At 36.3% G+C, this 15,253-nt stretch overlaps 1 protein-coding gene across 1 annotated transcript; it reads left to right on the plus strand.

Annotated features, from left to right (window-relative positions):
• Positions 1 to 8,321: 8,321 nt before the first annotated feature.
• Positions 8,322 to 13,687, plus strand: LOC128230353 (prolyl 4-hydroxylase subunit alpha-2-like). The gene is made up of 2 exons (XM_052942551.1): positions 8,322 to 8,798; positions 8,929 to 13,687. Exons 1-2 carry the CDS (start codon positions 8,393 to 8,395, stop codon positions 10,110 to 10,112), a joined length of 1,590 nt encoding a protein of 529 aa, XP_052798511.1. The 5' UTR covers positions 8,322 to 8,392; the 3' UTR covers positions 10,113 to 13,687.
• Positions 13,688 to 15,253: the final 1,566 nt, after the last annotated feature.

A 15,253-nucleotide genomic window follows, 5' to 3' on the forward strand; every position in this document is an offset into this window, starting at 1 on the left:
ATAACTGCACACAGGTTTTGAGGTTATATATGTTATTTTATATGCAAAACTAGCTGACTGTAGAATGGAACTGAAATCCCTCATGCCCAGAGAGAAAGGAGGCTATAATATACAGGAATGGTCATTATGTAATGATTGGTTGAAAACATAGAACGATGATAAAACATATTGTATTATTTGAGATTAACGAAAAATATAATATAATGAAGACATGTTTAAACATGGCCGTCAGGTTGAAGCATTTGAAAACAAACTTGATCTTTGGGGAGTTTTCGTTCTTAATGGTACATTATGATAATTTAATGTCAATGATTTTTAAAACATGTTATTAAACTCTTTGTAAAAAGGTTGTATTAATAGTCACACATGGAGCTTAATATAGCTGATTTCGGTCAAATCGAGTTATGCACATATGTCATTAGGCTAGACATATATGAATATACTATACAAATTCGACAAGAGAGCCGAATATAAACACTATACTTTGTAATATGTGTTACATTGCAATCAGACCTGCCACTTACGTCCCATAGTATCATACCGCGTTCATATGTATCTCAAGCAAACGTCAACACACTACGTGCAATTATACACCTTTCTAAATGTCAAAATGTGATTTCGTTGTAGACAGGACAATGAAGTCAAATCAAACAGGGATTAAAATGCTAGCTTCATCTGAGATATGAATAAACATTGTACATTCTGAGCCAGATGTTGCGATGTTTTTGTGTCAATTGTTTGGAATGAGCTATCCCATCAGAGAATGGTAAGTCCGGTTGTGCTACTCAGGTTTCTATCACTGAGATAATGTGGCCTAAATGCGATCCCACTTCCTGAACCGTCAAACACAATTCCACTGTCGCTTCCGGTCATCCGCCCGCAGACTGGAGGTAGGCTCGAAGTTGGCAACATTATCTGATGAATTTCTTTCACATAGCGTTTCATATTTTGTACTTTATTCTTTGTAAATGTCTGTACAGAATTAATATATTTCATTTCACTTTCAATGGTATCTAATCTAGAATTCGGGGACAATTTCGCCTGAACTACCGCGCATTTCATGGATTTCCAAAGAATGCCTTTCTACAGTACAGTCCAACCTTTTAATCATCTCGGTTTGTATTTCAATGTGGATCGTTTGAAGACTTTCCCTCATCTCGTTATAGCCATTGCCGCAAGAATTGCCGAAGATTTCATGACTATTTTAAGTATCGTCCAGTTGCCGGCTTGGGCGCAGTTCACTTTTTAATGTTACAGAGGAAACGTCCACTGTCGGTAAATAAGCTTGACAATCCATAAGAAACAACATGGTTAGAGACATTAAAGCATCGGGAATAACAAGGTAAATTGCCAACGAAAACAATCATATAATGCACCAGCCAATTGTCACCACGCTTCCCTACCCCCACGTCCGGGGGGATATCGGGGGAAATAGGTCGTGTTTTTACCTTCCAGGTGGTGCCGCAGTGCCAAGCGAAAGCAATGGTTTTGTTTTCGCGCCGAAAATGGGTCTTACCTTGGATGTCCCCGCAGAACGGTTTTTTTTACCTGGGGATGGCTGAACCGAAAACCATAGTCCCAGTTATTCCCCGGACCTAGGTGCCGTGGTTACAATTGACTGGTGCATAACTTATCAACTTAACCAAAGGTACCAGCCAAGTAGCTAAATACTACATAGGTCTTAATTCGGCACCTGGTGGATGTGATTATAGGAAAAGGAAAATACAAACAAGACTTATACAGGACAACACGACAGCAATATTTAAACGCCAATCGTAATGATTCGCTCGTGGGAATGTGTTAAACAAGTTTCTGATGTCTGAACTCAGTCATCCGTTTATAGAAGCAGTAAATATGATACATCAGGTGACATAGTAACCTTTTAGAACTTTAATACTACTTACGACAGCATACAACCGGCACATTCTTATACCAACATGTATCGGGATTACCGCCGGTTCAGCAAAAACATCGGGGCCTGAAGAAGGCTTTTGGACACCCAACCTCACAACAATACGTCTGAGTAACTCACGATTAGCACAATTGCCTTCCATTTCTTCTTCTGGAATGTAGAACAATTCTACAATATTTGTCATAAAGTTGTCTTTCAAAACGCCCGAAAACTCTTTTATCCAAAATGGAGATCTGCGCGGTACTAACTTGATCATTACTCTGGTAGCTTCTATCGGGCCGAAGTTTTTGTCAGTTTTAAAGGGATGGATTCTATAGCCCACTTACCATGTTCGTTCAGAGCGTCAATAAATGATTGCCATTTTCCCGGCGCAGATGAACCTTCAATATATATCAGAAGCGATTCCATCAACTCCTTTTTAGACTTCTTTTCTTGCAACTCTTCGATCTCCGAGTAACATGCATCATCTGAGTGATAAAACTTGTATATCTAAATTTGAATTGATTGTCTACATGATACATGCGATATTTAGAAGAAGTAGAAAATAGTGTTATCGACGATGTAAACCATCACCAGGAAATCATTATTCCCATCACCTTTGTCAAAAATGATTCTCATAAAAGAGGAAATGAATGAAAAATAAGTCATGTAAGATTTTGTTTAGAATACCAAAGGTGTGAATCTAATGGTCTTATATACAGTGACATATAGCCTACCTATGACATGGTGAAGAGATACAAGAACTTCCTTAACTTGCACCGTTTTCACAATCAGCTCTTTGTTCACGTCTACCATCAACTTGATATCGCTTGGATCCTTCATTTTTTCTGCTGATTTTATATTGCAGAGAGTGGACAGGGCATTTCCTTTTCACGTTACTATCCAACAGTGTAAGATAATCATCGCTGGGATGTGACGAATTTCCCGAATCCGAAGTCTTTGAAGAGGAGCTTGTTTTGCTCGATCTAGCAGTTTCACCTCTCTATGAAATATCAAAATATGAGGTCAATGAGGTAATTGCGCGCCAAGCACCAAAACGAGTATTTTGATCTGTAATAAAATGATTGTGACTAAGCCATACTTTAATATGCTTGATTTGATACTGTCTACTCTGTGTAGTTGTTTGTGTTTGACCCTGATGTCCCATTTTGGAGCTTAGATTATGTAAATTGTGTCTTTAAACTCCACATGCAAATATATTCGCGCTTATTAGCGTAAATAAAATCAGGGTCTTCAAGCAATTGCAGCAATAAACCAAAACCTGTAGACTTTCAATCGGTGTTTCTTCTTCGATGGAACTTTGATCCTCTTGAAATGACCTTCGCTTGTCGTTAGAAAAGACTGGAATATAAAAGAGTAAAAGAGTAATTAAGATTATATATTCGCTTTAGAAACTTTCGTTGAAATAACCCTCGTGAATATTGAATTGATTAGGTATATTTATTTTTTGTGTTTATAACGATGAGCTGTATATGCTTAAGTTAAATAAACATTCTGTTCTGTTCTGTTCTGTTCTGTTCTGTTCATCCCTGATCTCGCCGTCCACAGCATCCAACCAAGATCACAACGGGAAACTTTGCAAAAGCGACATAATTGGGTGCGTCTTTATGACCTTTTTAGCGCTGCCTTCAGTTAATCGGCCTGATCGCCCAACGGGCCGCGTTATTCAACACAGTGGAAATAGTACACTCTCACTCATAGTCAACTTTGTTTTCGCCAGCGGCGTGAAGTAAGCGGCCTGTCGGCCAGAAGTTGGCGGCCTGGTGGCACAGCAGCCTAAAATTGTTCTTTATTTCAAAGCAATTGTTCATGCGTTTTCTTGGAAACAATGATAAATTAATGTTTTTTATTTATAAATTAACACCCTGAAGCTATTATCAACAATATTTAAAAAGTCGATCAAGTAGTTCAGCGGCCTAGCGGAATGAATTTAGCGGCCTGGCGGCCTAGCCGCCTAAAATTGTTTTCTATTTCAAACTTTTCCGCTGAACAATTGCTTTGAAATAAAGAACAGTTTTAGTCCGTTAGGCCGCTAGGCGGCCAACTTCACGAAACTATGCCGCTAGGCCGCTAATTTTATGACTTTAAAATGGAAATATTGCATAATAGTCGACCACAAATACCATTAATTCATGACGCCATTAGTGACGAACAAATTAGAGGTCTCAACAAATTTCAACAGGACACAAGTGCAACGTTCAACTGTTACAACTCGAGCAGGACTAGTACCTTCCGATAACAAGATAAGCCAGCAAATGAAAACTCGAGACAAACAAGTAGAACAACTACTGTCATCTTTCCAAGTCGTATATCAGCCTTGACCCAACTCAACAGTTACGGGCTTGAACATTTACACGTAGCCAACTACGGTGTAGGTGGACAATATGACGTGGATGTTGACGTGTTCGCAGAGGCATCCCCCGACAAGGATTTCGACCTGTTTTCAGTTGTTACATATCTGAATGACGTTGAAGACGGTGGTGCCACAGTATTTCCGGAACTTGGAATCAAAGTGAAGCCAAGAACGGGAACAGCCGTCATGTTTTACAGTTTGTTCAGAAACGGAACCGGTAATTTTCTATCTAGACATGCGTCGTGTCCTGTCGTGTATGGCAACAAGTGGATAGCTGTCCAATGGGCAAGGAGAAGTTATCACTATACCAGATACCCTTGCACCCTTGATAGACTCGAGTAAATATTAAATGAGTGATTTGCAAAACATCCACTTATCCATGTGTGCAAAATAAAATGAAACAGTGAAGTATTCTATTATAAATATGAATGATATAATAAATTTCCATACAATTACAATGGATAAACGTCTCATTTTTAAATTAAATAAGCAAAAACATATGCATGTACACTGATCAAGACTATTATCAACATGAATAAGCTTTTCTACATGTATTTAGAATTATATTTATGTTTATCCTCCCCCGTCGAACCGATAGTCTCGGGTGGGAAATATATTTTTGGCGTAGTCCGTCCGTCGTTTCGCCCATCCGTCCTTGTTTCTATCTGGAACGATATGTTGGTAGGGATTGCTCAGATTGTAATCAGACTTGGTCAGAATGTATCAATTGACCGCAAGTCTCGACCCCCTAAAAAAGTTGGTTACGTGAGGTCCAAAATTAGGTCACTAAGTCAAATATTTAAACAATCTTTGGAACACACTAGAGACAATATATTTGGTCCACTTTTCTTCAAACTCACATAATGTTCTCCCTGATGACTTCTTAGAACAATTTAAAACGGGAATACATGTGTTCAAAAATTAGGTCACTCGGTCACATTTAAGTTTTTGGTCTTGAACTATATAGTATAGATTGGATATATTATTTTAAACTTGTACAGTGGTACCCTTGATGAACTTTCACCGCATTTTAAGTTTGTTATATGGGGGTCAAAAGAAGGTCATTAGGTCAAATATTGGGAACATACTCAATCTCGCAGTTTGAGCAATATTTTAAATCCATCAATAATCCAGATTCGGTTTTCTATCAGGAAGATGAAGAAACCGAATTTTTTAACAACAGATTCTTAAATGGGGAACTACAAGTCATGTTCTCAGAACTAGACATCGATATCTCAACTAAAGAAATAAAGACAGCACGCTCCAAACTAACCAGCGGTCGCTCTGGTTGGCCTGATCTTATCTTAAACGAAATTCTTAAACATGGATTTCCTCATTTATCGGGATATTTTAATGCTTTATTTAATAGTGTCCTAAAACTTGGTTATTTCCCATCGCAATGGACAGAGGGCTATATTGTACCATTATTTAAAAAGGGGGACCCAAATCTGCCTGAAAACTATAGGGGTATAACTCTTCTAAGCACATTAGGCAAATTATTTACCCGTATAATTAATAATAGATTGAATACATGGGCAGAAAATTACTATGTTTACACCGAGTCACAAGCCGGTTTCAGAAAAAATATGGGTACGATTGACAATATATATGTCTTTAGTAATATCATTGAAAGTATTCTTAAACAAAACAACAAACTGTATGTATGTTTTGTTGACTTTACCAAAGCATTTGATTTATTATTAAGGGGTAATATATTTTACAAACTAATTAAATACGGCATACGTGGCAACATGATGAATACTATACAGTCGTTATATTGCAATGTAAAATCAAGCATAAAATTTCAAAATGAGCTAAGTGAGACATTTAAATGTTCAATAGGGACACGTCAGGGGGACTGCTTGTCTCCATTTATATTTTCTATGTATATTAATGACTTAGAAGAAGAATTCTTACTAAAAGGGTTCCAAGGTCTTAATGTTAACACACTAAAACTACTGTTATTATTGTATGCCGATGATATCGTTATATTTTCCAATTCAGAGGAAGACCTACAAAATGGCTTGAATATTTTACAAAATTATTGTCAGAAATGGAAATTAGTTGATAATATTGAAAAAACAAAGATTATGGTGTTTCGGAAAGGGGGCAGATTAAGAAATAATTTAAAATTCTTTTATGATAATAAAGAAATAGAAATAGTAAATCAGTTTACATACCTTGGAATAACTTTTTCCACTGGGGGCTCATTTAATAAAACGTTTGAAGCCCTTGGAGGTCAAGCACTCAAAGCCATATTTAAACTTAAAAAATACTTATCAACATTTACAAATTTGAAAGTAAGCCACGTCTTATCATTATTCGATAAATTAATAACTCCAATACTTAATTATGGTTCAGAAGTATGGGGTTTTTCGAAAGCAGATGGACTTGAAAAAATCCACCTCCATTTTTTAAAAACACTATTAGGCGTTAAACTTTCAACGCAAAACAACTTTATATATGGAGAATTAGGTAGAGTCCCATTGTATGTCCATAGATTGACATCAATCATCCGCTTTTGGTTGAAAATAACAATGACGGATGAAAGAAAAATTCATCCGACTTACATATAACTCGATGTTAACTGATATACAAAACAACGCAACGGAAATAAATTGGGCAATTAAAGTTAAAAATCTGTTAGAATCTATGGGATTCGCTGAATTTGGCTTAACCAAGGGGTTGTAAATACAAAATATTTTATACACACCTTTAAGATGAGGGCTAGAGACTGTTTCATGCAAAAATGGAATGAAGAATTACGAGAGTCATCAAGAGCGTCAACATACATACTATTTGCAAATTAATTAAATTTAATTATCAGTCATATTTAGACACCATACAAAACAATAAATTCAGAACAGCTTTAACACGACTAAGAGTAGCATCACACAGATTAGAAATAGAAATGGGCAGATGGCACAAGCCGAAAATAATTCCACGAAATGAACGAAAATGCCAACTTTGTAATACACTTGAAGATGAATTCCATTTTCTCTTAGAATGTCCTTTATATCATGAATTAAGAATCTTATACATTAAGCGATATTATTGGCGCAATCCAAATATTCCTAAATTGATCGAACTGATTTCGAGCGAAAATGTACTATTAGAAAACTATGTTGTTTTGTCTATAAGGGCTTTGAAATGCGTCAGTTTAGACATTAGACACTTTTCTCCACTAACTATTTTTCAGTATTTAAAGCAAATGTGATATAACTTTACTTTGTTTATACATTATGATTGATTTTGAAAGTTGTTCTATCGGAAATGTTTATATACTGTACATGTTTATATTATATGTAACTGATGGGCTGTAAGCTTATAGTTAATAAAATCTTCTTCTTCTTCTTCTTCTTCTTCTTCTTCTTCTTCTTCTTCTTCTTCTTCATACCAGTGCTAATGATGCAAACGGTGATATTTTAAATAAGTATAAAACTAGGTCACATTGGGTCAAAAACAGGGTCACTAGATTAAAACGGTTTTTGAAAAAACCTTGTTAAACGCTTGAGTGTCGATATTTCGGGTCCATCATCATTCAGCTTCATTGTAACATCATTTCGGAGGACGTCGTTAAAATGTGTCTCAGCGCTGTGCGCGCTGACGTTTGTTTTTAAAAATGAGAGGTGGCCAAAATTTCAAGATACTCATAACAAACGGTCATTTCCTGTTTTAAACAGTAAAAATCATTTTTATTTCACTGTTAAATCTCTATGTACCACCTGAAAGCATAGACAAAAGTATGCCTTTTGATTGGTTTTGGTCCGTCCTGTTAAGAAAAGTACACGGAAGTTTTAAAATTAAAGATGTTTTACATTTATATTTATATTGAAAAACATCAGGAACATGACAGAAAAAGGCAGTGATTTAATTTTATTATTAGGTTCTGCCTTTTCAAATACGAAATTGAAACAAAACTTATGTTAATCCTAGTGACAAAACTGATCATGAGGTTGAAGTAACATCTGTTTCATTTTGCATTTCACATATCGATACAATAATTATCTATGATGATCTTATGATTGGCAACATGCTGTAAAAATGCAGTAGTAGGAGTTGATCATATTATAAAAGAATAATATACCGCCTTTAATAGTAGCGTTTCAGTAGAAAATCAACGCAAAATGTTTCAACTACTATTGTTATTCAGCTTTTTTATGCCACTTTCTTCTGAAATATTTTCGTCCATGGCAAAAGTAAAGGATGTGTTGGAACTTGTTCAGGACTATGATGTTAAAGTGGAATTCTTCGACAACTACATAAGAGCTCAGGAGCAATATCTTGAATATCTCAGCCAAATTTTGGAGGTCGCTGAAAACGCTGACCAGCTCTTATCGAAGGACCTGAGTCCGGAACATCCCGCTGTTGTATTCAGGTACTTCCACGACACGAACGTTATACACAGACTTAAGAATAAGGTAGATGTGTTCTTGGACGAGGAAAGAAATAATATGCAGTTCGATTCCGAAGATCTGCGTGATTTTGTTGCCGAACTACCAACAGAAGAGGATCTGAACGGAACTGCTTTAGGTAGGGACGTTGTTATTGATAAAAATAAATTTAAATGACATTTACATCATAAGTGCAAACATTAACAGTCTTAATTGCCGTATCTGTTGTCGGTGCTGGTATGTTCCTTCATGATTCATTTCTGTTTTAGGGATCACAAGACTGAAGGCTACCTATAAATTAAACGTTTCTGATATCGCAAATGGTGTTATCGCAAACCGACCATCCCGTCCGTTGACATTGCCAGAAATTTTAGATATGATACAGTACACATATATCAATTTCGTAGAAGTGAAAGGCGGAAACATCCTTAAATTTGGTCTAGATATGATATATTATTTAGACAGAAGATGGACACAGTTAACAGAAAAAGAAATGGCGGATATTTTAACGTTACAATTAAAGATATTGTCCTTTGGAGGCTGTATCTGTACTCATGAATATAAACACTTACTCTCAAGTTTGATGCTGTTGGACCCTAATGCAGACGTTCCTTCAAATGCACACTGTATTTCTTTTACGCGTTCACCCGACTGTCAATATCATCGGGAGGAATTTGCATTGGATCGAATTCATGAAACCTTTTACAAGCTGTGTCGGAATGAACCGGTTAATCCAATCGCTGCTGTGGTGCCCTACCTTTCCCAACAAAGACATCTTGTCTGCAAATATGTCCACAATAACCATCCTTATATTATTCTTCAACCTGTGAAGATAGAGTACCTGAATGAAAATCGACCTACAGTGGCCATTTTGCATGATGTTGTGTCCCGGAGGGAGCGCAGGGTTCTTCGATTACATGCACTAGACTTTTTGAAGAGAGCAACAGTGACAACAAAGAAAGGTCAGGTGCCGAGTCCAAGCAAAATCAGCCAAACAATGATTGTCAAAAATGCAGTTGTAAATAAATATTTTCCTAGTTTCCGTCAGCGCCTTCTAGGTGTGACTAAACTTGCTTCACGAAGCTTTGAGAGCTTACAAGTCGGAAACTACGGCCTTGGTGGCGGCTATACCATTCATCTTGACTTGCTTTTTCCGGCAGTAAAACACAACTTTACAGACACAACGAATAACCGCTTGACCACGATGGTTACATATCTTACTGACGTCGAGAACGGCGGGGCCACCGTGTTTCCTGATTTAGGATTACGTGTTCGTCCACAGAAGGGCAGTGCTCTGATGTTCTTTAACCTGTTTCGTAACGGCACATCGAATAACTTTACTAAGCATGCGTCCTGTCCTGTTCTGTACGGTGAAAAATGGATTGCCAACCAATGGGTTCTACGGAATGGTCAGGAGTTCGCGTACAAGTGTGATCTCTCGAACGAGTGGTAGCTGTTTTTGAAATGATAAACTTTCTATATTGGTGAGGATGCGTATGTTGGTGTATGTTCTCTTGTTCTTTGGAAACTCTTTAAAACACTCTCATTTAACCGAAAGGCGGTTTCAAAAGACATTTAGGTTTACATGAACTTTAGGGATTCACCATTAAGAAAACTTTTTTAAACATTTTAAACATTACTTTACCATTAAACCAATATTAATATAGCGTAGATTGTCAGTAGTATATAAATATGTGACGAATCTCAGAACATCTATACGATGAATCAATTTTACGAAATAAGTATCCCGGTTCATATTTTTATCAAGCTGGGGACTTTAATGCCCGCACGAAAGAAATGTTAGATTACATTCCAGATGATAATCTGCAAAACATTTTTAATACTGATGTTGAATATAATTCAGACAGTTTTGAGTTAACACGCAATAACAAAGATAAAATAGGATATAATAACTTTGGGAAATCTCTTATTGAGCTATGTTGTACTCATAACATACATATTTTAAATGGACGTATTTATGACAACATTGTTGGCAATTTTACATGTATAACATATAATGGTGCAAGTGTTGTTGATTATCATATTATGTCTACTGAGCTTTTTTCTCATATAAGTTCTTTCAGTGTCACAATGCGTGATGAGTCGGATCATTTACCAGTTTGTTCTAAATTGTCATTCTTCCTAGATAGAATAGAGCATACCGATGAAAACTTAGCGGGACCACCAAACGGCGATGGTTTTGTACGTGTAGAAAAGTTTAAATGGAAATTCGCATGTAAAGATGAATTTTTAACGTTATTTGCAAATAAATGTAATACGCTCGTCGCTCAAATCGCACTTGAAATTAAGATAAATATAAATGACGCGGTTGAGAAAATACTTGGACTTTATCGGGATTCTGCTTATATGATGCGCGTAAATAACCGTGATCCAACAAATCGCGATGTAATTTCAAATAATCAACCCTGGTGGGATAGAGACTGTGTTTTAGCTAAACAATTAAAGTACGTTGCATTACAAACATTTAGATGGACAAGTGGGTTGTTAGATTTTCAGAACTATATTTCACTGCGTAGACATTTCAAAATTACGTGTTTCACTAAAAGGCAATTGTACCAGCAAGCTAAAAGGAATGAGCTAGTGTTATCTAGTTGTAATCCAAAATCCTTTTGGAAATTGTTAAAAATATCCCAACGTAATAGAAAACAAGAGCTTCTGCGCTTAGACCCTGTTACATGGCGGAACTATTTCGAGGATTATTGTTTAATGAAGATCAACCAAACCTGAACGATATAGCTTTTGACACGAATAGATTTAATGAAGAATATGATTCCATTTTAAATTGTGATATAACTAACGGGAAGGTTATTGCAAGCATTTCAAAATTGAAATAGGGGAAATCTCAGGGACCTGATGGATTTGGGGCTGAATTTTACCAAAGTACAAAACAAACCATAACTCCAGTGTTGCGTCAATTATTTAATAGGGTTTTAAATACGGGTGTATTTCCGGATATTTGGAGAGATAGTATTATTGTCCCAGTGCACAAGTCGGGCTCTAAAGAAGACCCATCAAATTACAGGGGTATTTCTCTTATAAACGTTATGTATAAAATATTTTCAAATATAATACATGACAGATTATGTACATGGTCGGAACAGTTTAACAAAATTGATGAGGCACAAGCTGGATTTCAGACTGGTTATTCGACAACAGATAATATATTTACTTTGCAAAGTATGGTTCAGAAATATACCAGTAAGCCGGGGGGAGATTCTATGTATTATACGTCGATTTTAAAAAGGCGTTTGATGGATTGATACACTGTAACTTTTTCACCAGTTTGCATAAAATAGTAGTTCAGGGAAAGCTCTTCCGTATATTAACGTCTATGTATTCAAATCTACGCGGTTGTGTACGAGTTGGCGGCGGCACAGTTACGCAACCCTTCATTTGTAACGTTGGCACGCGACAAGGGGACGTAACCAGTACAATAATTTTAATCTGTATATTAATGAGTTGTCTTCCTTCCTACGATCAAAGGGACATACTGGTATTTTTATTACTGAGCAAATCGCGGATATAATATGCATAATTTTTGCAGATGACGTTGCGAACTGCGCTGACACTGCCATTGAATTACAATTACAACTAAATTCAATTTCGAATTTCTGAGAAAATACTGGTATGACTATTAATCAGAGGAAAACAGAAATAATCGTGTTTAGAAATGGCGGGCCTCTGCGGTCATACGAGCATTGGTATTTTAATCGCACCCCGGGAAATGTTACATCGGTATACAAGTACATGGGACTCATATTCACGCCAAAATTATCCTGAACAAAGGCAAAATCAAAATTAGCTGCGCAAGCCCGGAAGTCAATTTATGCTATAAAGGCCTACCAGAGGGCTTTTGGAAACTTTTCTCACACTGAATACTTTAAAATATTTGATTCAATGGTTAAGCCTATAATTATTTACGGTGCTGAAATATATGGTACGGAAATATCTGATATTCTTGAACGGGTACAAATTCAATATTGTAAGGAATTCCTTGGGGTAAATAATTATGTTAACGATTGTGTTGCATTGGGGGAAGGCGGGAGGTTTCCTCTATGTAATGATCATCATGTAAAATGTATTAAGTACTGGTGCAAACTGTTATACATGTCCAATGAACGTTATCCAAGAAACTGCTATATAATGCTTAAACGACATGATGGTATTGGAAGAAAAAATTGGGTTACATCTGTAAAGAATTATTATTCAAATATGGTTTTGGTTTTGTTTGGCTAAGTCAGGAAGTTGGAAATGTTGGCGATTTTTTAATATCATTTTAACAAAGGTTAGTTGATTGTAAAAGACAAAACTGGTTCGAAAATGTGGGATACTCAACACGATGTGACACATTTTAAAACTTTGTTAAATCCAGAAAAATATTTATGTATAAACACTTTTACTTTCCAGAACTGCATACAAGTCTCCTTTATATTTGCGCTGTTCGACTTCTAAGTTCATGAATGAAACAAAAACACCATTATCGGTACTGGATGGAAAAGGATGTTTATTTATGTTGATTATATTAATATGATTTAAACTGTAATCATTCAATAGTATACTAGTAATTAGCTTTAAAACAGAATGTAAAACATTTAGGATGGTGGGACGAGGTTACATTAAACTATTATGGAAGGACTTGCCCCTCTGTCTGTCCATGATGCTAATGTAAAATACAGTCACACCTTAAACATAAATCAATTTAGATCTATATGTCCTACGTCTTATGGTTTATAATTGCATGCTATTTATTCAAATAACTATCAGTTTCTTCACGAGACTCAGGCAATAAAATAGCATAACTATTGTTCGCTTTTATGCAAAATAATTTTATTACCATTCAGTTTGAGAACATCTAGTTCAAGTGATAGTGCACCTATCTCAAAAATATGTTTAACGGTCAGCTTTTGCTACACAATGAATTGTCCATATCAAGCAATTACCTGCATTGACCTTTTGTTTATTTTAGCCCGTTAGTATTTTGTGGAGAATAAAAGCGTATTATAGTCATTGCATTTGTGAAATATAAGTATGTAAGTATTTATCCAAACATCCCGTGTTCACAAACAAAATTGTTTTATTCAAATGGATGTGTTAACATTGACCAAAAACAGAACTCATGTCAAGGTTCAGATTATGCAAATAACCTGCAAAGATATTCAGCAATTAAAGTGCATACACACATGATATGTTCAAGTCATAAAGATCTTTCAATCGTTAACAAATATCGAATCATGAAACTTGAGTGTTGGCACAGCTGTCCATAGGTGTGATCGCGGATAGGTAATTTGATCGGATTGGCATTTACTTACATCTGTAATGACAATTAGATCATATTAAAGATAGGTTTTTAAATGTACTTCCGTTCATAATACCACCATTTCTGTTTGCTTTTGCTTTCTGTTTCCTTTTGCTTTCTGTTTCCTTTTCTGCTTCCGTTACAGTAACGCATAGCAACACAACGGTTGCCTCTGTTATTCTTGTCATGATTCTTCAAAACAATCATTTAAGTAACCATATGATAATCAAAAATATATATTGATATTCTAATAGACGTAGAAGAAAAACATAACAAATGATATGATGCTTAAATTTGATTACAACCACCCTTGATGAGTACGAATCAAATTCCACCTTTGTGACTAATAATTCTCTCCACTGGTTTAACAGTTATGAATATTTATATCAGGGTGGTTCGGTGTCATGTCATGTACATATCTATCTGAAAAGCATCACGGCGACGCTGATGATCGTGGGGACGGTGGGGCTGAGTAGCTACATGTACCCACAGATGTACCTCTCATCATGGAAGACATGGTTCATCGCCGCCACCTTCGCCCATCCTGCCTTCATCACCGGCTACTTACTTTCGCTCCTGATGCGCCTGCCCGCAGACACCCGCCGAACAATGGGGATTACCACAAGCGCCAAGAGTATGGCGCTGTGTCTGACAATTATTGCTGTGTCGTTTCAGTCTAGTGACTATATCCGGTATCTCGTGTTTCCAGAACTTCATAGTATAATTCTAATACGTGATGTCCTCTGACGTACCGTCTCTGGACACTCAGCTCTCGTCATCCGACTGTGAGGGACCGACACAGATAACGACTATAGAAGATCTCAACGTGACCATTAATCGTAGAATGAGTGACTCGCATTCTCTTGCGGCCTCATATCCTCCTATTGTTACCTCAGAATACAAGAGCGAGTTAAGAATGAGTTTCTTATAACTACGGGAGATAACGATAACGATATATTAATATGACATTGGTATTAAGCTATCATATTAAAATAGGTTAAAGTCTTTTCTGCGTTTTTTTTATTCAAATGGCGATTATTAGACGCATTTGGTGGATATTGACCTTGACTTCAAAATCGATTCTATTTTTTATCATTATTCTTCACAATATTTGTCATATCTAAACAAACTGTGCATGTCTCTTGTGCGTCTCCCGGTGGTTTTCTGTTTGCCTGCGTGTTCCATAAGAAAGAAGACACGAGTTTGACTGATAGGCTTGTGTCAGTAGTTCCCATCTCAATAGCGTACAGCTAACATGTCCATTGTATTGTGTCAAA

The sequence above is a fragment of the Mya arenaria genome, chromosome 4, assembly GCF_026914265.1.
Source record: "Mya arenaria isolate MELC-2E11 chromosome 4, ASM2691426v1".
NCBI classification, from domain to species: Eukaryota; Metazoa; Mollusca; class Bivalvia; order Myida; family Myidae; genus Mya; species Mya arenaria.

What these genes read in the sequence shown, in the direction of transcription:
- LOC128230353 (XM_052942551.1), top strand. Translation starts at nt 8,393, where the DNA reads ATGTTTCAACTACTATTGTTATTCAGCTTTTTTATGCCACTTTCTTCT. An exon ending in TCTGAACGGAACTGCTTTAG is followed by an intron (nt 8,799 to 8,928) that starts GTAGGGACGTTG and finishes TTTCTGTTTTAG; the next exon opens with GGATCACAAGACTGAAGGCT.